The 25,552-nt window shown below is 48.4% G+C and overlaps 1 protein-coding gene across 3 annotated transcripts in view; it reads right to left on the bottom strand.

Annotated features, from left to right (window-relative positions):
• Window positions 1-25,552, bottom strand: part of stxbp1b (syntaxin binding protein 1b) — a 137,159-nt gene that overhangs the window by 102,664 nt on the left and 8,943 nt on the right. For all 3 annotated transcript variants that reach the window (XM_061278631.1, XM_061278630.1, XM_061278628.1), the window contains exons 4-7: window positions 23,543-23,619; window positions 2,997-3,075; window positions 1,460-1,563; window positions 650-798 (exon numbers count right to left, since the gene is read on the bottom strand). In XM_061278631.1, coding sequence (XP_061134615.1) covers window positions 650-798; window positions 1,460-1,563; window positions 2,997-3,075; window positions 23,543-23,619 — 409 coding nt within the window. The remainder of the gene's footprint in view (window positions 1-649; window positions 799-1,459; window positions 1,564-2,996; window positions 3,076-23,542; window positions 23,620-25,552) is intronic.

Genomic DNA, 25,552 nt, shown 5'->3' with positions numbered 1-25,552 from the left:
TTAGTTTCTTACACTTATAACAAATAAAAAAATAATAACAAAAGATAACAAAAGTAAAAACAAAAATCTGTATTTAAATCGTGGGTTTTTTATCACAGAGAGAGAGAGAGAGAGAGAGAGGGGGGGGGCTCTATCGCCTTGTTACGTTGTATATTACAGTTTTTATTGATTGTTTTGACGCAGCCGTCAACTCAAAATTGGCATTTTCAAAACAGTTAACGCAAAGGGCTAAACATGCTACAGTGGTCGAAATGAAAAGTGCAGAGAGAGAGAGAGAGATCGGGCAGAAGGCGGGGGCCACTCTGAACTCTTCTATGAGAAAGACAATAAATGTTTTTTACCCACTTGAGATTGTGCAGGACGTAGCTTTTACCTGCAATTCTCATGTCACCACTAAAAAGCGGCACAGGGCTGCGTTTATAACCACGCACTGCAGCATCCATCTGACGTGGTGCCTTATTTCTTCTTCGTCTTGTTGGAAAATTTAAAGGGGGTGCCCAATCGTACCCTGCGGCATAAAACTAATACCAATTGACTATATGTTTTTTTCTGTTTAAGGATGGAGAGAGTAAGAGAGGGAGAGAGAGAGAGAGACGAGAGAGAGAGAGAGAGATGTATACCCCATGGTGAAAAGGATTGTTGGTCTCACCCTCTGTATCGGATTCCAGGATATTCTTTCAGTGTAGCACAGAGGGTTGCTATCTGTTCAGCACACCCTTCAAGCATGTTGCTCTTCACATCAGCTTTAAAAGGGCTGTAGAAGTCCTGAAATGCATCTACTTTGTCCAGGGAGAAAACCTGGCCCAAAGGGAAAGAGGATTCAACCATCCATCCAAATGGTCCTCAAAACGTTCATTAATCGAGGCTTCAAGTGTACACATGCAATCTGTTCAGGGTTAATTTGTTATAGCTATGGCATGAAAGAATCGCCTGTCCGTCTGTGTCCATCCATCCACCCACCCATCCATCCATCTACCCGTCCGTCCGTCCGTCCATTCACCCAATCATCCACCCATCAGCCTGCCCACCCCTTCGTCCGTCCATCCATCCATCCATCCATCCATGATATGGGCATTCCTACTAAGATATCCCGCCCGCTACAAATGTAGCGAGGAGGGGAATGAGCCTGTCACACGGTAAAAAAAACTGAAACGCACAAGGATGATGAGCATTAATGGCAGTAATTTTACTGCAATGTTTTTTTGTTAAAGCCCTGTTATTAAAATTACACGTGATTTGTGTCACAGATGCTGTCGGATTTTTGTAACAAACCAATAGTGTCACAATTGCTAAATAATTCAATGAGTTTTGATGAACAAAGGGCTGTAGCAAACATATATATATTGAGTAGCTACACTATATACAGTACATACAATTTGAATAAAAATATAACCACCATTGTGATTTCTTCTTGACTCAGATAATACTAAGATAAGTCAATGTACTGCCACTTTCTTACTTGAGATTCATAGGGCAGAAAGGCTACATGGATCTCAGTCAAAGCCTTCATGGCTTTGGAGGCGCGAGAGTTGGTCAAGAGTCCAAACATGGAGTCTGGAATTGCTGTAATAAAACAAACACAAAATTGGTATTTAACTTCATTAATATTCACTCAGCAAATCAATTAATGCCAACAGTGAATTGTGTTGTGAAAGACATGTGCACAGACAAAAAGCTCCATTTAACCAAAAGGTTGAGGTTTAGTCTAATAGTAACCCCAGCAGTCAAGAAGCATTATTGTAAAATATTAAAGATTACCATATTTTCCGGACTATAAATTGTGTTTAATTTTCATAGTTTGGGTGGGGGGACGACTTATACTGAGGAGCGACTTATATGTGAATTTTTTCACAAATTTTCAAAATTGAAAAAAAAAAAGAAGAAAAAGGAAAAAAAAAGTTAAACTGCGATAAACAAACCGCGATGTAGCAAGGGATTACTGTAATTTGAATTTTAAGTGACGTCAGTGGCGCGGCGGTTGTTTACACAAAGGACAAAGATTCGATCACGGGATGACAAAGATGACCAAGGCTACCGGCATCATTAGCGGCTTTGTTTGTAAGTGACACGGAGGACGAAGAGTTTGAAAGATTTAATGATTTGGAGTGACACAGAAGGTTTGAAAAACTATTATGGCTTCTACGCACGCCCGGTCATACTTTACGGAGCTCTCTTTCACCTCCATGGATGGAAGTCGAGGGCCGGCGCTCGGCCGGGTGGCTGTCCGGGGATGGTGGATGGGGCTCGGACATGGCTTTTACGAACGCCCGGTCCTATTCTATGGAGCTCTCTTCCACCTCCATGGCTGGAAGTGCCACCTGCGGGGATGGAAGTCCACGCCGCCACACGCCTGGAAGTCCACGCCGGTGCTTGGGGCCGTGTGGCAGTGAACTATTTATGTTATAGTTATTTGATATATTCTATTTCGTGTAGCAACTTGTATATGTTTTTATTGTTACAGTTCAGTAGTTGTTGGTTTGTTGAACTCTTGTTGATGAATGTTGTTAGGGTTGACAAATTATCTTGATCGTACGATTATGTTGGAATGTAGACTAGAATTATTAACTTTTTTTAAACTTTTTACCTTTCCTTGACTCTGAAAAGTTTAACCATTCAGTTGTTGAAACTTTCCAAACGGTGTGGAAACATTCTTAGTTAGTTAGTCATATAAAATGCTCCACTAGTTTCTGTTTCCACAACCTTGTAAAACAATGAGCTGGGACCTTCCACACTGATTAACCAGTTGCTGCGGTGACCACCAACCATGTCCAATCTTAACCCCACCCTGCTTCTCTCAATAAATATGCTCTTGCAAGAATCTAAAGTCAGACTTTGTTTGAACATCGCTGTATGCACAGTGACAAACGATTTCTTCACTTGCAAGTGCTCAAAGGGCATACTGTCTCCCGTGTGGTTCTTGCAAATAAGTTAGAGTGAGCACCACTCTAACAAATGTATTACAATATGAATGTATTACACATGTATTTGTTACTCACTGTCAGTGAAGAAGACATGGGCTGCTCTATACCTCGGAGACCGTGGATCTCTGAAGTCCTCAATAAGACCCTCAACGGACTGTGAACAGATGATATGATTTCTCATGAGCTTGAGTAAAAAGTAGTCACTTTTAGACTATTAATAAAGACACACTTTGTTTACATAAGGAAATCCAGTGATGACTATGTGGAATAACAATCCCGAAACATTTAAAATAACTACCGTTTTTTCCCCTGTATAATGCACCCCCATGTATAATACGCACCCTAAAAATGGCATGTTGATGCTGGACAAAAGCCTGTACCCATGTATAATACGCACCCAAATTTTGACTCCTACTTAAGTCCGTAAACGTAAAATTATTTCAGAAAAAAGATCATCTTTGGGAACAACCGGATGTTATTCACTGCGCATGCGCTAGCATTCTCAATCGCGAAGAAATGTTTCGGATTTGTGGAGGGTACATTGTGACAGCAAACAAGCAGGTGATCGAGCAAGCGTCTGATACGAGAGCATTGTGTTCGTATGGAGCGTGTTTAAAGTGAACAGCAGAGAAGAAAGCGCATCTGTAATGGCGGCCTCCGTATGATATCCGGATAGAAAAAATAAATAATAAATAAATAATAATAATATTGTACCCATGTATAATGCGCACCCCAGATTTTAGGACAATAAATTAGTTAAATTTTGCGCATTATACATGGAAAAAAACGGTAGTTAAATCTTGTGCATTATACATGGAAAAAAACGGTATTTGCGTTCCTGCGTTCTCCCACCAAATTAAGTAGACCCCATGAGTGAAACAGCAGTGATCATGTTCCCAGTGCTTTGAGGGTAAAAGGGTGTTATATGTATTTAGACACATAGGAAAAACTCCATTCTGGAGGATATAAACCTGTGCCTTTTGGGACAAGTAATATTTTGGCCATCCATCCATCCATCCATCCATCCATCCATCCATCCATCCATCCATCCATCCATCCATCCATCCATCCATCCATCCATCCATCCATCCATCCATCCATCCATCCATCCATCCATCCATCTATCTATCTATCTATCTATCTATCTATCTATCCATCCATCCATCCATTGGGGTTCACCCTAATGCAGTCCTTCTCAAATAGTGGGGCGCGCCCCCCTGGGGGGGCACGGTGCGTTGCAAAGGGGGGTGCGTGTGACACCAGGGAACATGCTTTTCTTTTGGCTTTACTAGATTAAAGGGTAATTAGACATCCACTGCAGTAGGTGGGAGTGGCGGTATCACTGTAAGAGTGTGCACAAGGAGTATTTGCTCTACAGTGTAGAGCACACGGAACATACGCACACACAGCACAGAGCGGGGGATAAAAAGTGCAGTGGGACACCATGGAAAAATATTTAAAGGGTTAAAAACAACCTGCCGTGAGGCGTCACCTTATCGTGGTGGAAGGGTTTGCGTGCCCCTATGATCCTAGGAGCCATGTTGTCTGGGGCTTCATGCCCCTGGTAGGGTCACCCATGGCAAAAGGGTCCTAGGTGAGTGGCCAGACAAAGCACGGCTCACCCAAGCCCCTTATGACGAAAAACACAAATGGACTTCGTTTTCCCTTGCCCGGACGCGGGTCACCGGGGCCCCTCTCTGGAGCCAGGACTGGAGGTCGGGCTCGAAGGCGAGCACCTAGTGGCCGGGCCTTCGCCTATGGGGCCCGGCCGGGCATAGCCCAAAAAGAAAACGTGGGTCCCCTTACAATGGGCTCACCACCTGTAGGAGGGGCCAAAGGGGTTGGGTGCAAAGTGAGCTGGGCGGCGACCAAAGGCGGTCCGATCGGCTGGCTCTTGGGACATGGAATGTCACATCTCATCATGATGGCGCCGCGGATGGCCGCCACGGTGAGTCGCTCGCTGTTTCTTTGTCTTATTTAAAAATCTGTTAAAAATCGGACAGTCTTCTTCTGGTATTTTCTCTCCTGTTCTCTCTGATTCAGACTGTTTGTCGGAGATTTTAGCCGGAGCGGCGGTGCTATACAAGCTAGCGCGGCGACGGGGAAAACGAGCCGGAGCCCTCGTAAAAATGAGGCAGAGAGGGTTCCGTTCTGCCCTACCGGCAATTCATCTGGTGAATGTCCGCTCCCTGGGGAACAAGATGGACGAACTGCTGCTCCTCACTTCAAGGAACACGGACTTCAGTAGATCCGCCGTGCTGTGTTTTGTTGAAACGTGGCTTACCGAAACCCCCGCCATGCCGTGGAGTTAGCTGGGTTTCGGCTAACGCATGCAGATCGCAGCGCGTAGCTCTCCGGAAAATCAAAGGGAGGTGGTCTCTGTTTCTACATGAATGAACGTCTGTGTACTGATGTCACGGTGTTGAAAGAGTTTTGCAGCGGCTGGCTGCAGATCCTGGCTGATCAGGTGACAGACATGGAGAAACTTCTACCAAATTCACTAATCATTGTTCTGGGTGATCTTAACAGGACAAACCTTGCACACAAACTCCCCAGATACAGACAGCACATAACATGTCCCACCAGAGGGGCACAGACACTGGACCACTGCTACACCGTGATTAAGGACGCATACCACTCTGTGGCTCGTGCAGCTTTTGGACTCTTGGACCACTGTTTAGTTCATCTGATCCCGGCCTACAGGCAAAAACTAAATACTTCTAAGCCTGTGGTGAGGACTGTGAGGAAGTGGACAGTGGAGTCAAGGCAGCTTAGACTGCACCGATTGGGGAGTTTTTGAAGCTGCAACTTCAGACCTGCATGAACTCACTGACACTGTCACATCAGTTTTTGTGAGGATCTGTGTGTGCAGACTAAGACGTTCTGCACGTACAACAACGACAAACTTTGGTTTACACCGAACCTCAGGAGGCTGCGCAAAGTCAAGGAGGAGGCCTACAGGAGCGGCGACCGCGACCAGTTCAAGCAGACCAGGAACACATTGAACCGAGAGGTCAGGAAAGCCAGGAGGTGTTACGAGGAGAGCCTGGAGACACACCTCTCTGCCAATCCTGAACCCTCAAGAGAGTGGAAAGGTCTGCAGAGCATCACGGGCTTCAAGAAACGACCCCCCCATCCTGTGGAGAGCCCAAGGGTTGCTAACCAGCTAAACAGGTTCTACTGCAGGTTTGATAGCTCCTCCCACACAACGGGACCTCCTGCAGCACAGTCTACATACTCACCTCCCCCCACAACCGTCCACACCTCTATCACCCACTCTCTCTCTTGCAGAGGCCGCGCCCGCACTCCAGATCCTTGAGGAGGGAGTGCGCCAGATGTTCCGGAGACAAAAGATCAGGAAGGCACCGGGCCCAGACGGCGTGTCACCTTCCTGCTTGAAAGTCTGCGCTGAGCATCTGCCGCCCACCTTTGCACGGCTCTTCAACTGTTCCCTGGAGCTGTGTGAGGTGCCCTCGTGCTTCAAGAGCTTCACCGTCGTTCCAGTGGCCAAGAAGCCCGCCATCACAGGTTTGAATGACTATAGACCTGTCGCACTGACATCTGTGATCATGAAATCTTTCGAGAGGTTAGTGCTGAACCACCTGAAGGATGTCACGGGCCCCCTGCTTGACCCCCTCCAGTTTGCCTACCGGGCAAACAGGTCGGTGGATGATGCGGTCAACATGGGACTGCACTACATCCTGCACCACCTGGAGACCCCAGGAACGTACACCAGGATCCTGTTTGTGGACTTCAGCTTGGCGTTCAACACCATCACTCCTGACATCCCCCAACAGAAGCTCATCCAGCTTGTGGTGCCTGCCTCCACCTGTCAGTGGATTACCAGCTTCCTGACCATCAGGAGACAGCGTGTGAGGCTGGGGGGCATTACATCTCACACCCGGACCACCAATACTGGCGCCCCCCAGGGGTGCATGCTCTCCCCACTGTTCTTCTCTCTCTACACCAACGATTTCTCCTCAGGTGACGCTCCTGTGAAGCTCCTGAAGTATGATCCAGGACGGTGATGAGACTGCGTACAGACAGGAGGTGGAGCACCTGGTCCACTGGTGCAGCCAAAACCACCTGGAGCTGAACCTGCTTAAGACCGTGGCGAAGAGAGTGGACTTCAGGCAAGACCCTTCACCACTTTTACTCCTCATTATCCGCAGTAATACTATTCTCTCCACAGACATCTTCAAGTTCCTGGGAACCACAATCTCTCGAGACCTGAAATGGACCGGCCACATAGACTCTGTCCGGAAGAAGGCCCAGCAGAGGCTGTACTTCCTGAGACAGCTCAAGAAGTTCAACCTGCCGCAAGAGCTGCTGAAGACCTTCTACACTGCCATCATCCAGTCTGTCCTCTGCACCTCCATCACTGTCTGGTTTGGATCGGCCTCCAAACAAGACAAGCAGAGACTGCAACGGACAATCAGGACTGCAGAAAAGATAATTGGAATTAACCTCCCATCTATCCAAGACTTGTACCTGTCCAGGACCAGGAAACGTGCAAGGAACATCTCTACAGACCCTTCTCACCCAGGCCCAGGCTGCAGTCTGTTTGAACTACTCCCCTTCGGACGCTCTGTATGCCAAAACCAGCAGACACAGAGACAGCTTCTTCCCCCAGGCTGTTGCTCTGATGACCTCGCACCACTCTTGGAGTCTCAGAGTCATTACTGTGCAATAATATCCTGCTCTCCACACCTTTTTTGAATTGTCTACACTGTTTGTACTGTGTCCTCTCTGCATCCATTGCAGCCTGGTCATCCTGGAAGAGGGACCGGCTCTTCTCAAGGTTTCTCATCTCCCCTAGCTGGAGTTTTGAGTTTTTCCTTGCCCTCTTGGGAATTTAAGATTAGGGGATGTTTTAGAATATTTGCCATTTTTCACATGTCCTGAGTGTTGTTAGTCACCGAAATGTTGAACAGAGGCTGTGATTTACCGAAGTCATATTCCTTGTTTGGCACACTCAAACATGGCGAATAAAAACTCTTGAATCTTGAATCTCTGGCTGGAAAGGAGCCCGAGCTGGTGTGTGAGGCAGAAAAGTTCCGACTAGACATAGTCGGACTTGCCTCCACAAACAGTTTGGGCTCCGGTACAAGCCCTCTCGAGAGGGGCTGGATTCTCTTCCACTCTGGAGTTGCCCACGGTGAGAGGTGTCGAGCAGGTGTGGGCATACTTATTGCCCTCCGGCTGGGCGCCTGCACATTGGGGTTCACCCCGGTGAATGAGAGGGTAGCCTCCCTCCGCATTCGGGTGGGGGGGCCGGCTCCTGACTGTTGTTTGTGTCTATGCACCAAACAGCAGCTCAGAATACCTACACTTCTAGGAGTCCCTGGAGGAAGTGCTGGAGAGCACTCTTTCTGGGGACTCCATCGTTCTACTGGGTGACTTCAATGCTCACGTGGGCAATGACAGAGAGACCTGGAAGGGCGTGATTGGGAGGAACGGCCCCCCCGATCTGAACCCGAGCGATGTTCTATTATTGGACTTCTGTGCTTGACACGCATTTTCTATAATGAACACCATGTTCAAACATAAGGGTGTCCATGTGTGCACTTGACACCAAGACATCCTAGGCCCCAGTTCGATGATCGACTTTGTAGTCGTGTCATCGGATTTGCGGCCGCATGTTTTGGACACTCGGGTGAAGAGAGGGGCGGAGCTGTCAACTGATCACCACCTGGTGGGTTGGCTCCGATAGTGGAGGAAGATGCCGGTCCGACCTGGCAGACCCTCACAGAGCGTTTGGGTCTGCTGGGAACGTCTGGCAGAATCCTTTGTCAGGAAGAGCTTCAACTCCCACCTCCAGCAGAACTTTTCCCACGTCCCGGGGGAGGCGGGGGCCATTGCGTCCGAGTGGACCATGTTCCGCACCTCCATTGTTGAGGCAACCGACCGAAGCTGTGGCCGTAAGGTCATTGGTGCCTATCGTGGCGGCGATCCCCGAACCCGCTGGTGGACACCGGCGGTAAGGGATGGCGTCAAGCTGAAGGAGTCCTATCGGGCCGTTTTGGCCTGCGGGACTCCAGAGGCAGCTGACAGGTACCGGATGGCCAAGCGGAACGCGGCTTTGACGGTTGCTGAGGCAAAACCCCGGGCGTGGGAGGAGTTTGGCGACTTCCAGATGGCTTCGAGGAAATTCTGGTCCACCATCCGGCGTCTCGGGGGGAAGCAGTGCACTGTCAACACTGTTTACAGTGGGGATGGCGTACTGCTGACCTCGACTCGGGACGTCGTGTGTCGGAGGGGAGAATACTTCGAAGACCTCAATTCCACCTACACACCTTCCATTGTGGAAGCAGGGCCTGGAGACTCTGAGGTGGACTCTCCAATGTCTGGGGTTGAAGTCACTGAGGTAGTTAAAAAACTCCTCGGTTGCAGGGCCCCGGGGGTGGATGAGATTATCCCGGAGTTCTTAAAGCCTCTGGATATTGTAGGGCTGTCATGGCTGACACGCCTCTACAACATTGCGTGGACATCGGGGACCGTACCTCTGGATTGGCAGACTGGGTTGGTGGTTCCCCTCTTTAATAATAATAATAATTAATAATAATTCATTAAATTTGTATAGCGCTTTTCAAAAACCCAAAGACACTTACACAGAACAATGCAAAGACATACATGAGGGGAGGGGGACGGGGAAGAAACAATCGGATAAAATTAAGAAGAGGAAACCAGTTATGGGTAGGGGAGGTCATGAGCTTGGGAGAAGAGGTAAGTTTTTAGACGGGACTTTAATATGGGGAGTGTGGGTGAGTCACAGAGACTGAGGGAGAGAGTTCCAGAGTCGGGGTGATGTGCAGGAGAAGGCTCTGTCACCGAAGGGTTTGAGTTTAGATTTTGGGACTGTCAGACGTGAAGTATTGGAGGATCGGAGGGGACGGTTGGGGCAGTAGGGGACAAGGAGGTCGGATAGGTAAGTGGGAGCCAGGTGGTGAAGGGCTTTGAAGGTGAGGAGGAGTATCTTGAAGATGATACGCTCCTTAATGGGGAGCTAGAGAAGTGAGTGGAGAACAGGAGTGATGTGTTCACGGGACCGGGTGTGGGTAAGGAGGCGGGCAGCAGAGTTTTGGACTAGTTGAAGTCTATGGAGTGAGTGAGCAGTGAGAAGGGAGTTGCAGTAGTCAAGCCGGGATGAGATGAAGGCGTGGATGAGGGATTCAGCGGCAGGGAGAGAGAGGCAGTGCCGGATTTTGGCGATGCGTCGGAGGTGGATGTAGGAGATTTTGACTACTGAGCTAACATGAGGGTGGAAGGACAGTGTGGGGTCAAAAATCGCGCCAAGGTTGCGTGCCAGAGGGGAGGGAGTGATGTTTGAGGAGTCAATGGTGAGTGTGATGGATCCAGTTTTATTAAAGGAGGATTTAGTGCCTATGAGGAGGAGCTCTGTTTTGTCACTGTTGGGTTTGAGAAAGTTGTGGGTCAGCCATGTTTTTATTGTAGAGATGCAGGTTTCAAAGTGGGTGAGGGAAGGGTTACGGGTTGGTGTGGTACGTATATAGATCTGGGTGTCATCAGCGTAGCAGTGGAAGTCCAGATTGAGTTTGCGGATGACAGTACCAAGGGGAAAGAGGTAACAGATGAATAGGGGGCCAAGAACTGAGCCTTGGGGGACCCCTTGTGTAACTGGGGAGAGGATGGATGTGTGACCGGAGAGAGAGACGAACTGGTTTCTGTTGGTGAGATAGGAGGTGAGCCAGTCGAGTTCAGTGCCCTCAACACCTAGTTGGAGCAGCCTTTGGAGGATGATGGAATGGTTCACAGTGTCAAAGGCTGCGCTAAGGTCAAGTAGTAGTGGGATGTTGAGGGCACCAGAGTCTGCAGAAATGAGGAGATCTTTGGTGACTTTAACTAGAGCTGTTTCGGTGCTGTGAAGTGGGCGGAATCCGGACTGGAAGGGTTCATAGAGGTTATTGGACTGGAGATGGGTGCGGAGTTGGTCGGAGACAATGCGTTCAAGGGTTTTGGAAAGGAATGAAAGGTTGGAGATGGGACGGTAGTTGGAGAGGTTGAGTGGGTCCAAGGTGGGCTTTTTGAGGATGGGGGTGATGGCTGCAAATTTATAGACAGTGGGAAAGTGGCCAAGGGATAAAGACTGATTAAAAACGGTGGTGAGGTGGGGGAGGAGGACAGGGAGGCAGGCCTTAGTCAAGTTCGTTGGAAGAGGGTCGAGAGAGCAGGTGGTTGTCTTGGATGTGGTAATGATGTCTAGGATAGTGGAGGAGTCGACAAGGGAGAAGACAGTGAGAGAGGGGAAGGGCGGTAGGTCGGGAAGGGGGGGCAAGAGGAGTTATTGATGGTGTCGGTCAGAGAACTGTTGATTTGGGCGATTTTGTTGTTAAAGTTGACAAGGAAGGAGTAACAGAGGGCGGGTGAGGAGGGTGGCTTGGTGACCGGTGGCTGGAGCAATTTGTTGACGGTGGAAAACAGTATGCGGGGGTTCCGGTTGGTGTTATTAATGAGAGATGAGAATTAAGCAGATTTGGCAGCAAGGAGAGCATCACGATAGGAGGAGATGTGTTGTTTGAAGGTTTCGGCATGGACGGTGAGGCGGGTTCTTTTGTAGAGGCGTTCGAGTTGACGGGCAGTTTGTTTCATGGAATGGAGTTCCGGGGTGTACCAAGGGGCAGAGTTAGTGAATGTAACAGTTTTCCAGGGGGCTAGGGAATCAAGGGAGTCAGAAAGGATGTGGTTGAGCGTGGTGGCAAGGTCATCAGGGGAGGAAGAAGTGGGGTCGGAGGGAAGGGCAGAGGATAAGAGCTGGCAAAGCGTGATTGGGTTTACAATTGTGGTGAATTCTCTTCGATGGTCAGCTGGTCTTCCAAACAAAATGGTGAAAAAGTGGCTGGCTTGGGGAAGGAAAACTTCAGTCACACATGGCTGATTGGGGAAAGATTTTATTCAACCGATGTCAGAGAGAAGTGTCTCGCGCCCTAGCCAAGATGTCGAGTCCCTTTGTCTACTCTCGCCCGAAAACTTATATTCTTCCGCTTCGCTTTACGCGGGAGCGCGCACATGGGGCTGTTGGCTGACCTATGACCCCGCAGTCCACCTCCCTAACTCTACACGGTGCATATCTTAGCAGTTGTTAATGGAAACCAGATGTGTCTGGCGCCAATGAGCCTACCTTCCTGGACCAAGCCCCAAACAATCCCACACGAACCTGACCCGAACATGACCCGGTCACACTTAGGCTTACTAGTGAGATATACATTGCATGATACCAGAATAAAAATTCACAACACAGTCTTGATGTTGCGGTAGGAGATGGTGCGTTTTGTGGAATTATGAGGCGAGGGCAGAGGGGCGGAGAAGAGGATGCAGAGATGATCTGAAAGTGGAAAGGTGAGAGGACGGGGGTTGGATGTGAGTGGAAAGGAGGAGCATACTATATCGAGGGTGTGGCCTTTGGTGTGGGTGGGGAAGTTGATGTGCTGGGTGAGATGAAAGCAGTCCAGAAGGGAGATGATGTCAGACGTCAGTGGAGCAGTTGGGTGGTCGATGTGGAAGTTGAAGTCACCGATGAGTAGGAGGGGATAGGAGACTGAGGATACGATGGTGAGGAGTTCAGAGAGTTCAGAAAGAAAAGACGGATGTGACTTTGGGGGGGCGGTAGATAAGAACAGCAGTAGTAGAGTTGGGAAGGGAAAAAGCGAGATATTCAAAAGATGAAATAGATGGGAAGTTGAGGTCCAATTCAGTGATGGGTAGGGACCGCTTATGGAGGACAGCAATACCACCTCCTCGCCCAAAGAGGCGGGGTTTGGCGATGTAGCTGTAGTTAGACGGACGGAGTGGCTTGGTTGAGAGTAAAATAGTCCACGGGCTGTTGCCATGTTTCACAGAGAAGGAGCAGATCCAAATTATTGTCCAATAGTAGTTCGAAAATAACTAGTGATTTGTTGGAGAGGGAGCGACAGTTCAGCAGTGCAAGGTAGATGGATGAAGGAGCGGGGGTGGGGGAGCGGAGATTGTTGAAGTTGACAGTACGGGAGGTGGGGTGACGGAGGGGCAAGAGGTAGTCCAGGAAGAGGGGATGGGTGAGCCATCAGGGAAATGTCGGCTAAAAGACAGTCTGGAGCTACGATGGATGTAGCGGCGACGGCGGAGGATCCCAGCCTTGCTGGCAGCTGAGGCAGCAGCAGCAGGGAGACGTTAATTATTGTTGAGATGATGAAGATCAGCAGCAGTGTAGACAAATGGACGAGAAGTTTGGTGGAATGGAAGCCCGGAGTAGCAGAAGTGATCATTTATGGAGGAGATGAGACGTAACAGCAGCTGGGAATAATCCAGAAAAAATGGTAGAAATGGCTAGTAGCTGGTTAGCTAGAAGTTGGTAGGCAGTGAAATGCATGGAAGCAGCAGTGGACCGAGTTGTGATGTTGGTGGAGTGGGTGGTGGTGTTGGTCAATCCCAACTGTACCCGTGCAAACAGCACGCCCCAGTGTGTCATGGCGGCACACAGCCGAGCCACGGCCGGCGAGCTCGCAGCGAGCGGGTGCTCCCCCCGAGGACGCCGGCCAAGTGGCCAGAAAGTTGGGTTGAAGCCGTTTGCCGAGCCAAGAGCAAGCAGCTACAGGCTCAGAGCTGGGAGGTAGGAGGGTCCGGTGGTGGGTTGGCTAGCTGGCTAGCGTAGCTCGTAGTCAGAGGGAGCGGGATCAGAGAGGTGCGAGCAGAGCTCCAGAGATACGCGGTGGGCAGGTGAAAAGGCGAGAAAAATAAAATAAAAAACGGGCACACTTAAAACGAGAGTTCGGTCCGCATTTCCGGCAGTAAGTCGGATTCGTTCCCAGTGAGGGTTGGACTCCGCCAAGGCTGCCCTTTGTCACCGATTCTGTTCATAATTTTTGTGGACAGAATTTCTGGGCGTTGCCGAGGCGTTGAGGGGGTCCGGTTTGGTTACCTCAGCATCGCATCTCTGCTTTTTGCAGACAACGTGGTGCTGTTGGCTTCTTCAAGCCGTGATCTCCAACTCTCACTGGAGCGTTTAGCAGCCGAGTGTGAAGCGGTCGGGATGAGGGTCAGCACCTCCAAATCCGAGTCCATGGTCCTCGATGGGAAAAGGGTGGAATGCCCTCTTCAGATCGGGATGAGATCCTGCCCCAAGTGGAGAAGTTCAAGTATCTTGGGGTCTTGTTCACGAGTAAGGGCAGGATGGAGCGCGAGATCGACAGGTGGATCGGTGCAGCATTGGCAGTAATGCGGACTCTGTACCGGTCCGTCGTGGTAAAGAGAGAGCTGAGCCAAAAGGCAAAGCTCTCGATTTACTGGTCGATCTATGCTCCTACCCTCACCTATAGTCACGAGCTATGGGTCGTGACCGAAAGAGCGAGATCCAGAATACAAGCGGCCGAAATGAGTTTCCTCCGCAGAGTGTCCGGGCTCTCCCTTAGAGATAAGGTGAAAAGCTCTGTCCCCCGGGAGAGACTCGGAGTAGCGCCGCTGCTCCTCCATGTGGGGAGGAGCGAGATGAGGTGGCTCGGGCATCTCATCAGGATGCCTCCTGGACGCCTCCCTGGGGAGGTGTTCCGGGCTGTTGTAACTTGTTAAGTTGCTCATCATACATTTATTGATTTGCATGATTGGAATTTATGTAATTTTATTTTGACACACCGGAAGTGTTTTATTTTGAAGGTGTTTTGCGGAAATGTTTGCATTCCAACTTTGTCTATCGTTATCTGACAACATAGTGTCTTCCTTTACGTTCCATACAATAAAAAGAACAGTAAAACGTACACAAAGGATTTCAGAGCCTCCGTCATCATTGGAGAAGCCGTCACTACGTAACTATTTGGTGCCGAAACCCGGGAAGTAAGGACTTAACGTGTGCTTCGAACGAAGTGAACAGCTAACGACTCTGTGGAGTAGTAGCCGTCATGACGGAGGGAATGGAACGACTGAAAAGGAAGCGAGCGACTATCTGCGCCGCTTCAACGAAGCTGTTTACCCATCTCGAAGAGGAGATGGGAAAGAAAATACCAGATACTAACAAGGTGCGTGAGCTACTGGCAGTTTTATCATCAAAAGAGGAATGTTTACTGGACTTGGACAAGGGCATAGAAAATGAAACGCCCACAGACGATCTGGACACTGAGATTGCAAACACGATGGATTACATGGACCGGGTTCTCACGTGGAAAGTCTGCGGCACCTCCTTCATCGGGTCACAGGAGAACATCAGAGATGTCCCGAGGATGCGTGTTAGCGACGTAAGCACGGGCTCATTTGCGTCACAGTCCAGACAGACTGTTAAACTTCCGAAGCTCATGATAGACAAGTACGATGGTGAAATAAGCCAGTGGCAGAAATTTTGGTCACAGTATGAAACAGATATTCACAAGAATGATGCACTATGCAAGATAGATAAATTTAGCTATCTCAGATCCTACCTGACTGGAACAGCTGCCAGAACTATTGCAGGGCTCACAATAACAGAAGCTAACTATGATGCTGCAATAGAGCTACTCCAAAGCCGTTTTGGGAGCAAGGACATTGTGATAAGTGCCCACATGTCCAAATTACTGAACTTGACACCTGTTAAAAAATCATCTGATGTTGCTGCTGTGAGACATTTATATGATGAATGTGAGATCCAGATACGCAGCTTGGAGTCTCTGGGAGTACAGAGTGACACGTACGGCTGCTTGCTTTGTCCAGTGCTTTTACAGCTTGTCCCAGAGGACATTGCACTTGCCTACACTCGCCAACCAAACTCCACCAACGACTGGAAGGTACAAGAGTTGATTCAGTTTCTGCAAAATGAAGTGCAAAGCAGAGAACGGGCGCTTCAGCTTACAAGACCTGGCCAAAGCTCCAAAGACTCTAGCCCACAACACAAACATGTGGGTAAGTCATCCTACGCCGACAAACCCAGAAAGTGGAGCATTCCCTCAGCAACCGCTTTGCATACAGCCAACACCGTGCCCCGGACCTGCATGTATTGTGACAGTAGCGAACACAAGCCAGAGAACTGTCCTGAATATACTGTAAGTGCACGTAAGGATAAGCTGAAAAAACTTGGACGGTGTTATGTTTGTTTAGGCCCAAAACACACCGCAAAATACTGCAGGGTGAAAGTTTTGTGTAGCCTATGCAACCGTAAACACCACTTGTCAGTGTGTGAGCAGACTGAATCCAAGACCGATATTGACACTACCAAAGGTAATGGAAATACAGAAGCTGTGTTGTCTTCAGTGGCAAGTCCTGTAAAGGTCAAAACAAACACTCAAAACACTGTACTGCTTCAGACTGTTAAAACATGGACTGTAGGGCCAAAAGAGAGAAAGATAACTCATTGTCTGTTAGATGGAGGCAGTCAGCGTAGTTTCATTCACAGAAGTGTCGTTAGAGCTCTGGGACTGCCAGTTATAAGACAAGAGACACTAACCCTCCATGTCTTCGGTTCCACTACTCCAGTAACAGAGAAACGTAATGTTGTAAAGGTTGAGCTAGAGAATATGTGGAACACTGAATGGAGACTTGAGATTGAAGCTGTAGAGACTTCTCAGGTGTGTACTGCTGTAATAAAGGTTCCGAGTGAGCCCATTCACGAAGAAATAAAGAAAAGAGGATTGCAACTTGCAGACTTCCCTCTAGAGGGCGCAAAAGACCAAGAGTTGCAAGCGTTAATAGGAGCAGACTACTACTGGCAAGCAGTTACTGGTAAAGTCCAAAGAGTCACAAATACACTGGTGGCGGTTGAAAGGATTTTTGGATGGGTTTTACAGGGACCAGTGACTACCTCCAGTGTTACAGACACCACTTGCATGCACATTAGTTTGTCTGAAGACACCCAGATCTCAACGCAGTTGCATGCATTCTGGGAAGTGGAGTCCTTGGGCATTATAAACAAACCTGCAGAAAGCCCAGAGGACACGGATGTCCTACAAAACTTTGAACAGACAACAACATTTGAAAATGGACGCTACCAAGTTGAGTTACTGTGGCGATCTGACAAAGACCGACTTCCAGATAACTTCAGGGTAGCTACGAGACGCTTTGAGAGTCTTAAGAGAAAACTGAAAATGGATGCAACCTTGTATTCTAGGTACAACAATGTAATACAAGACTATCTAGAGCAAGGGATCTGTGAAGAGGTTGACAAGGAGAAGGTAGATAACAAAGAGACTGTAAAATATTACATGCCACATCACGCTGTTTTGCGAGATGACAAGTCCACGACAAAACTTAGAGTGGTATTTGATGCTTCCTCACATGACGAAGACAGCCCTTCTCTTAATGACGGTTTGCACACTGGGCCTAACCTAAACTCAAACCTGCTGGATGTGCTCATTAAATTCAGATTATATGAGATAGCCTTCACTGCAGACATAACCAAGGCTTTTTTTCAGATTTCTCTTGCGGAAAAGAATAAGGATGCTGTTAGGTTCCTGTGGATGCACGGACCTCCAACCAAGGACTGCAAAGACGAAGTTCGCATCCTGAGAATGAACAGAGTTGTTTTTGGCGTGTCTCCCAGCCCATTCCTGCTTGCTGCCACCATTAGAAAACATCTCCAAGGGTTTGAAGCAGAGCAACCAAAAGCAGTACAAACAATCAGTGACTGTCTGTATGTGGATGATTTTATTTCAAGCGCACCCACTGTATAAGAAGCTCTATATGTGACAACTGCAGCAAAGGACATTCTTTCTCAGGCAGGCATGAATCTTTGCAAATGGGTCACCAACTCACCTGATTTGAGTGCTATGTGGAAGGAGACTGACGCACAAACATCAGCGTTCTGGATGAAGCTAGGATACCGAGCATCACCACCTTAATAATGCAGCACCAACTCCGATGGACAGGACATCTCATCCGCATGGCTGACACCCGCCTCCCCAAACAGATGTTATACTCCCAGCTGGAGAGAGGTCAGCGAGCCCCGGGCGGGCAAAAGAAACGTTTTAAGGACAACCTCAAGACCAATCTCAAGAAATTCCAAATAACATCTCGGGACTGGGAGCGCATCGCCTTGAACAGGAACTGCTGGAGGGCAGCGGTGCAAGAAGGTGCAGCACATCACGAAAAGGAACTCCGCCGTGTCGCAGAAACCAAACGACAACTCCGAAAGGAAAGACAAAAACAGGCTCCAGCACGACCACAACCCACCACCACTTTCCCCTGCCCACACTGCACAAAAATATGTGGCTCCCGGATCGGCCTCTACGCCCACCTGCGGACCCACAAGTAGACGACCCTGAGAAGAAGACCGTCATACTCGTCCTGAGTGACCGCTGATGATGATGATGATGAGTAGGGGTGTAAATCGTGGGTTTTGTCACGATACGATATCATATTGATATAAAGAACTACGATACGATATTTGCCGATATCTTAAAGCCTGCTGCGATTCATTCACGATATATCGCTTTATAGTGCTCTACGATCGATGTATATATATTTTTTAATAAAAAATATAGAACAATATCCTGATTTATAACAATTCATACGCAAAATCAACAAGGTACTGCAAACTCTTTATTTAGGAAATTACAAGAGTATTGTAGTATACAAAGTGCTTATTTTAACACTGAACTTTGATTTCGTGTTTTTTCTTTAAATGTGCATCGAGATTTGTGGTCCCTGAATATTTGATCACCGCATGGCAGGATTTACAAAGTGCGCGTGTCTTGTCCGTTGAGCCATCTTTTCTTTGGAATCCAAAGTGCTTCCAAACGAATGACTTGAAGCCTAAAGGGGAGCAAATCTCTTCGTCTTTTTGGATACTAGCCATAGCACCAGCCCAGGAGCCGCGTACTAGTTGTCGACTCCCCTTTCACGTGCCTGCTCTGCTCACAACACAACAACGCCGGGCGCACTGCTTCCGGAAAGAGGAAGCAAGCAACAATGAACTGGATTTCAAAATAAAGTCGCGTCTAATGTCCGAGGTCAAACACGGCGATATAAATCGATGTTTACGTTTAGCATCGATGCCAATAAATCGTAGAGCATTATATCGATTAATCGATGTGTATCGATGAATCGTTACACCCCTAGTACATAGTGATGCTTTAGAACCCCAGCCACTTACTCTTTCACACTTCCTGGTTGGTAAACGCCTGACTTCCTTGCCACCAACGACTGTTTCTGTACCAGCTCATGTAAGTACTGCCAATCGAGAGGAGCTCGGTAAAAGGTGGAAATATCGGCAGAGACTTTTGACCAGCTTTTGGAACAGCTGGCGCAGAGACTATTTGATGAACTCACAAGGTGGACACTCCTACCCCAACAGCCCATAAAGTAGTGGTTTTGATCGGAGAGGATAAAATACCCAGACAGATTAGGAAAATGGGAAGAATTGTTGATGTTTTTCCAGGCAGGGATGGTCTTGTACGTTCATGCAATGTTCGCACTTCAACAGGCAGTTTATTAAGAAGGCCTGGGAACGCCTTGGGATCCCCCGGGATAAGCTGGATGAAGTGGCTGGGGAGAGGGAAGGAAATATGACAAAGTGTACGTAGCGCTTCAGTGTGACTACGATGGGAGACAAGGAAAGACCGGTGTGTTTACTGTGCCTTACAATGTTGGCAGCGGACAGTGTAAAGCCAAATAAATTAAGGCGGCACTTAAAGTCATTGCACCCCAATGACGCTGATAAAATGCTTGAGGATTTTCAGCGAAAACGGGCTGAATATTGCCAACAATCATCCCACTTTGTGAATGCTACTTCTGTCAATAAGCAAGCACTGTAAACTTCAGAGAAAGCAGCTTACCAAATTGCTCAGTGCAAAAGAAAACACACAATTACAGAAGAGCTACTACCTGCAGCTGTGGATATGGTCTCCGTCATGCTGCCTCATTTTGATTGAGAAAACAGCACAAATTGTTTTATTCATTTTTGTTTTGAAGGTTGAAATATTTTATATGTTGTGCTACTGAGTTAATGTTACTGATTACTTTGAATTGAATATTATTTATTGCTGTTATTTTATTTATCGTGTATGTTGATTATTATTTTATTGTAAATTTTTTCAGCATAAAATGGCAGTTGGTCAAGAATGTTTATAGTTTAAATAATTATAATTCATTTTTTAATTTTATACAAAGTGATGCACATTGATTCTGTTCTCTTACAGACTAAAAAAACAATGTTATTAATAAAGTTTTTTATTGTAAGTTGATCTTCCTTTTTTCTTTCTTTTTTTCTTTAATATTAATAACATGGGGGGACGTGAAATGCTTTTTTCTCCCTAGGGGGGGCATCACAGAAAATGAGTGAGAAGCACTGCCCTAATGGATGAGAGCGTAACCTCCCTCCACCTTAATGATTATTGTTTGTGCCTGTACAGTAATCCCTCGCTATATCGTGTACATTTATCGTGGCTTCAGTACATTGCGGATTCCCCCCCCAAAAAATAAAAAATTCAAAATAAAAATTGAGGAATTATGGCACGAAAGTTGCCCGCACGACAGCAGAAGGCAGGGAGTGCCCACACAACTGCACTACGTACACTTGTTGAGTTTTAAAAACATATTTACCATGTTGTACCTTGTTATAGAATTTTCTTTATAATAATAAAAGAGCTAACCGGGCTAACCGGAAGCATTGGCTGACGGGGGCTGTCTTCAGGCTGCTGAGGGCCAGGGACAAAGCCTTTAGAGCGGGGGATGAGGCTGGCTTGGGGACTGCGAGGGCCGAACTGTCCCGGGGCATCAAAGAAGCAAAGAGGGCGTTCTCTTGCAAAATTACCGCCCACTTCAAGGACAGCAGGGACGCACGGAGCCTTTGGCAGGGCATTCAGACCATCACGGACTACAAGCCCGCACCGCAGAGCTGTGAAGGGACGTCTGCTCAATGACCTTAACCGCTTCTTTGCTCGCTTCGACGCTCAGAACAGCACTTGCCCGCTGAAGGCCACTCCCCCTTCACACGAGCTGCCCCTGTGCCTCTCCGCCGACAGCGTGAGGAGGGCGCTTGCCGCTATCAACATCCGTAAGGCGGCGGGCCCTGACAACATCCCGGGTCGAGCGCTGAAGGACTGCGCTGGTGAGCTGACGGATGTCTTCACAGACATCTTTAACACTTCCCTGCAGCAGGCCATCGTCCCGTCGTGTTTCAAAGCTGCCACCATTGTACCTGTGCCGAAAAAACCTGCTCCGTCCTGCTTCAATGACTACCGCCCCGTGGCACTTACGGCCATCATCATAAAGTGCTTTGAGCGGCTTGTCATGGAGCACATCCGTTCCGTTCTCCCCCCCACCATTGACCCCTTCCAGTTTGCGTACCGAGCCAAGCGGTCCTCTGAGGATGCCATCTGCTCTGCCCTCCACTCTGCCCTCACCCACCTGGAGAGAAGGGACTCGTATGTAAGATTGCTGTTTGTGGACTTCAGTTCTGCCTTCAACACCATTGTGCCACAACGTCTCATCAGCAAACTTGACAAGCTGGGGCTCAGTACCTACATCTGCACCTGGCTACTGGACTTCCTCTGTCAGAGGCCACAGGTGGTACGTGTTGGCGACAAGATCTCCGCCAGCATCACGCTGAGCACAGGGGCCCCCCAAGGCTGCGTGCTCAGTCCGCTACTCTTCACCCTCCTGACGCATGACTGCATTGCAACCCACAGCGACAACCACATAGTGAAGTTTGCTGACGACACGACTCTGGTGGGTCTCATCACCAAGGGAGACGAGACCACGTGGTGCAGGGACAACAACCTCCTGCTGAACGTCGACAAGACCAAGGAGGTTGTTGTTGACTTCCGGAAGGGTCACACCCAACACCTGCCGCTGACCATCAACGGTGCTGTGGTGGAGAGAGTGAGCAGCGCCAGGTTCCTGGGGGTGCACATCAGTGAGGATCTCTCCTGGTCCACCAACACCGCATCACTGGCGAAGAAGGCCCAGCGCCGCCTGTACTTCCTGCGGAAACTCAGGCGAGCGAGCGCTCCTCCGGCCGTCATGACTACATTTTACCGTAGCACCATTGAGAGCGTCCTTTCCAGCTGTATTGCTGTTTGGGGTGGCGGCTGCAGTGACTACAACTTGAAGGCCCTGCAGCGCATAGTGAACACGGCTGGTAAGATTATTGGTGATTCACTCCCCTCCTTGAAGGACATTTACATCTCCCATCTCACCCGCAAGGCGACCACGATTGTAAGTGATGTGAGTCACCCCGCTCACTCTTTGTTTGAGCTTCTGCCCTCTGGGAAGAGGTATAGGAGCCTGCACTCCCGCACCACCAGACTCAACAACAGCTTCATACTCCAGGCTGTTAGGATCCTGAACTCGCTTCCCCTTTCTGCGTAGCGTCCTGTACTTTTGCGCTACGCTTACTGTCTGCTGTATGCACACTGGCTCCGTTTTGCTCCTCTTATTTATTGTGTTATCTGTTTATTTATTATTTATTCATCATTCTTATTATTTATTGTTTGTGCCTTCTTGTTTTTATATTGTGTCGTTTACTTGTATGTCTATCGTGTAATATGTCTCGTCACTGTGGGATAGAGAAAACGTAATTTCGGTTTCTTTGTGTGTCTTGACATGTGAAGAGATTGACAATAAAAGCTGACTTTGACTTTGAGTTCTAAAAACATATTTACAGTATGTACACTTGTATCTTATAAAAAAGGTAGAATAATAAAAGACTTCTAAAAACATATTTACAGAATGTATACTTCAGCTGCATCTACATGTTACACGCGCACACACACGCATACACACACACACACGTATCATATTTATACTATTTATACATTATTTTCTGTATGTCAATTATACCATTAATATAGTATTTACATGTTTGAAACTATTAGTTAATGTTCTAATGATAACATATGCACTTATATGGTTTAATATACATTTATTGATACAAAAGATTTGTGTATGTTAAAAATGAGAGGGTGACACTACTGGATTTTCACCTATCGCGAGTGGTCTAGGAGCCAATTATCGGCGATAAACAAGGGATTACTGCATACCAAACAAGAGCTCAGAGTACCCACACTTTTGGAAGTCTTTGGAAGGTGTGCTGGATCCCATTCCAACTGGAGACTCCCTTGTTCTGTTTGGGAACTAATGCTCACATGGGCAATCTGGAATTGTGATCTAAATGAGCTGAGATCTCCTATCTCTGGGCCTGAAGTTACCGAGGTGGTTAAAAACCTCCTTGATGGCAAAGCTGGTTTGCACGCCTCTAAACATTGCATGGACTTTGGGGACAGTGCCTCTGGATTGGTAAAAAGGGGTGATGGGCCCTCTTTTCAAGAAGGCAGACCGGAGGGGCCTGGCAACTACAGAGGTCGTCAGCCTTTCTGGTAAGGTCTATTCAGGGATGCTGGAGCCTGGATGGGTGGGTCCATCGCGAAGTCGAATATCAGATTCAGGGCGAGCACTTTGGGTTTTGTCCAGGGTGTGGAACAGTGTATATATGTATACAGTGTATATATCTCTTAGATATTAATATATTTATATTGAAAATATTTTGATATTGTATTTTGTATTGAATTTTTAAGCACATTTAATAAACTGCGCAAAACAAACATCCATTTCCATTTGTGATTATTTTGAAAATTTTGGGAGAGATATACATACATATATACACATACTATATATACGTATATATCTTTCGAAACTATGGTTTCTTTGTTTTTTCACAGATTTCTTATTACCTCATCTGAGGGTGTTATCAGATAGATGGCCTCCATGCTGGGCAGAGGCTCCCGCTGCTTGGTTATGTCTTCTACAACTGCAAAAAAGAACAATGTTTTAAGTATCAATCTAATATTAAAAATCTGAGATGATGAATCTAGAATAGACAAACAGGCTCCACCTCCTCACCATAAGCATCTTCACTGATGCTTTGGCCAACATCTCCCAGAAAGATCAGTCAACAGATCAATGTATTCCTTGGAAGCACCACATTCCCTATCGAATAGCCTACTAATGTTTTGCTGCTCCTAGACAAAAAACACGCGGGCTCGGGGAGAACATGCAAACACCACACAGGGAGGGCCGGAAGTGGAAATCGAACCCGCATCCTCCTAATGCTGAGGCGGACGTGATAACCAATGCTCCACCGAGCTGCCCTCCCCAGGCCACTTATTCATTATTTTACAACATTCCTGATGTTTTGGAATATTTTGAGATATTACTCTATCAGAGGCACTGTCCCCAATGTCCACGCGATGTTGTAGAGACGTGTCAGCCATGACAGCCCCACAACATCCAGAGCCCTTAAGAAATCCGGGCGGATCTCATTCACCCCCGGGGCCTTGCCACCGAGGAGTTTACTACCTCAGTGACTTCGACCCCAGAGATTGGAGAGTCCGCGTCAGAGTCCCCAGGCTCTGCTTCCACAATGGAAGGCGTGTAGGTGGAATTGAGGAGGTCTTCGAAGTATTCTCCCCACCGACACACGACGTCCCGAGTCGAGGTCAGCAGCACGCCATCTCCACTGTAAACAGTGTTGACGTTGCACTGCTTCCCCCTCCTGAGACGCCGGATGGTGGACCAGAATTTCTTCGAAGCCGTCCGGAAGTCATTGTATATGGCCTCGCCAAACTCCTCCCACGCCCGAGTTTTTGCCTCAGCAACCGCCGAAGGCGCATTCCGCTTGGCCACCCGGTACCTGTCAGCTGCCTCCGGAGTCCCGCAGGTCAAAACGGCCCGATAGGACTCGTTCTTCAGCTTGACGGCATCCCTTACCGCCGGTGTCCACCAGCGGGTTCGGGGATTGCCGCCACGACAGGCACCAATGACCTTAGGGCCACAGCTCCGGTCGGCCGCCTCAACAATGGAGGCGCGGAACAAGGTCCACTCGGATTCAATGTCCCCCGCCTCCCCCGGGACGTGGGAAAAGCTCTGCTGGAGGTGGGAGTTGAAGCTCTTCCTGACAGGGGATTCCGCCAGACGTTCCCAGCAGACCCTCACAGTGTTTGGGTCTGCCATGTCGGACCGGCATCTTCCCCCACCATCGGAGCCAACCCACCACCAGGTGGTGATCAGTTGACAGCTCCGCCCCTCTCTTCGCCCGAGTGTCCAAAACATGCGGCCCCAAATCTGATGACACGACTACAAAGTCGATCATCGAACTGCGGCCTAGGGTGTCCTGGTGCCAAGTGCACACATGGACATCCTTATGTTTGAACATGGTGTTCCATCCATCCATCCATCCATCCATCCATCCATCCATCCATCCATCCATCCATCCATCCATCCATCCATTTATCCATCCATCCATCCATCTTCCGCTTATCCGGGGTCGGGTCGCGGGGGCAGCAGCTTCAGGAGGGACTCCCAGACTTCCCTCTCCCCAGCCACTTCCTCTAGCTCATCCCGGGGGATCCCAAGGCGTTCCCAGGCCAGCTGAGAGACATAGTCTCTCCAGCGCGTCCTGGGTTGTCCCCGGGGAATCCCAAGGCGTTCCCAGGCCAGCTGACAGACATAGTCTCTCCAGCGCGTCCTGGGTTGTCCCCGGGGTCTCCTACCGGTGGGACATGCCCGGAACACCTCCCCAGGGAGGCGTCCAGGAGGCATCCTGATGAGATGCCCGAGCCACCTCATCTGGCTCCTCTCCTTCGCCTTCACAGAATAAAGTGAATTGTGTAGAATAACATGTGTGAAGGCCTTTGCCTTCACACAATAATAATAGAGAATGGTGTAGAATAACAAGCCTTCAC

The sequence above is a fragment of the Syngnathus typhle genome, linkage group LG5 (genome assembly GCF_033458585.1).
Source record: "Syngnathus typhle isolate RoL2023-S1 ecotype Sweden linkage group LG5, RoL_Styp_1.0, whole genome shotgun sequence".
NCBI classification, from domain to species: Eukaryota; Metazoa; Chordata; class Actinopteri; order Syngnathiformes; family Syngnathidae; genus Syngnathus; species Syngnathus typhle.
This window is presented reverse-complemented; position numbering and strand designations above follow the sequence as displayed.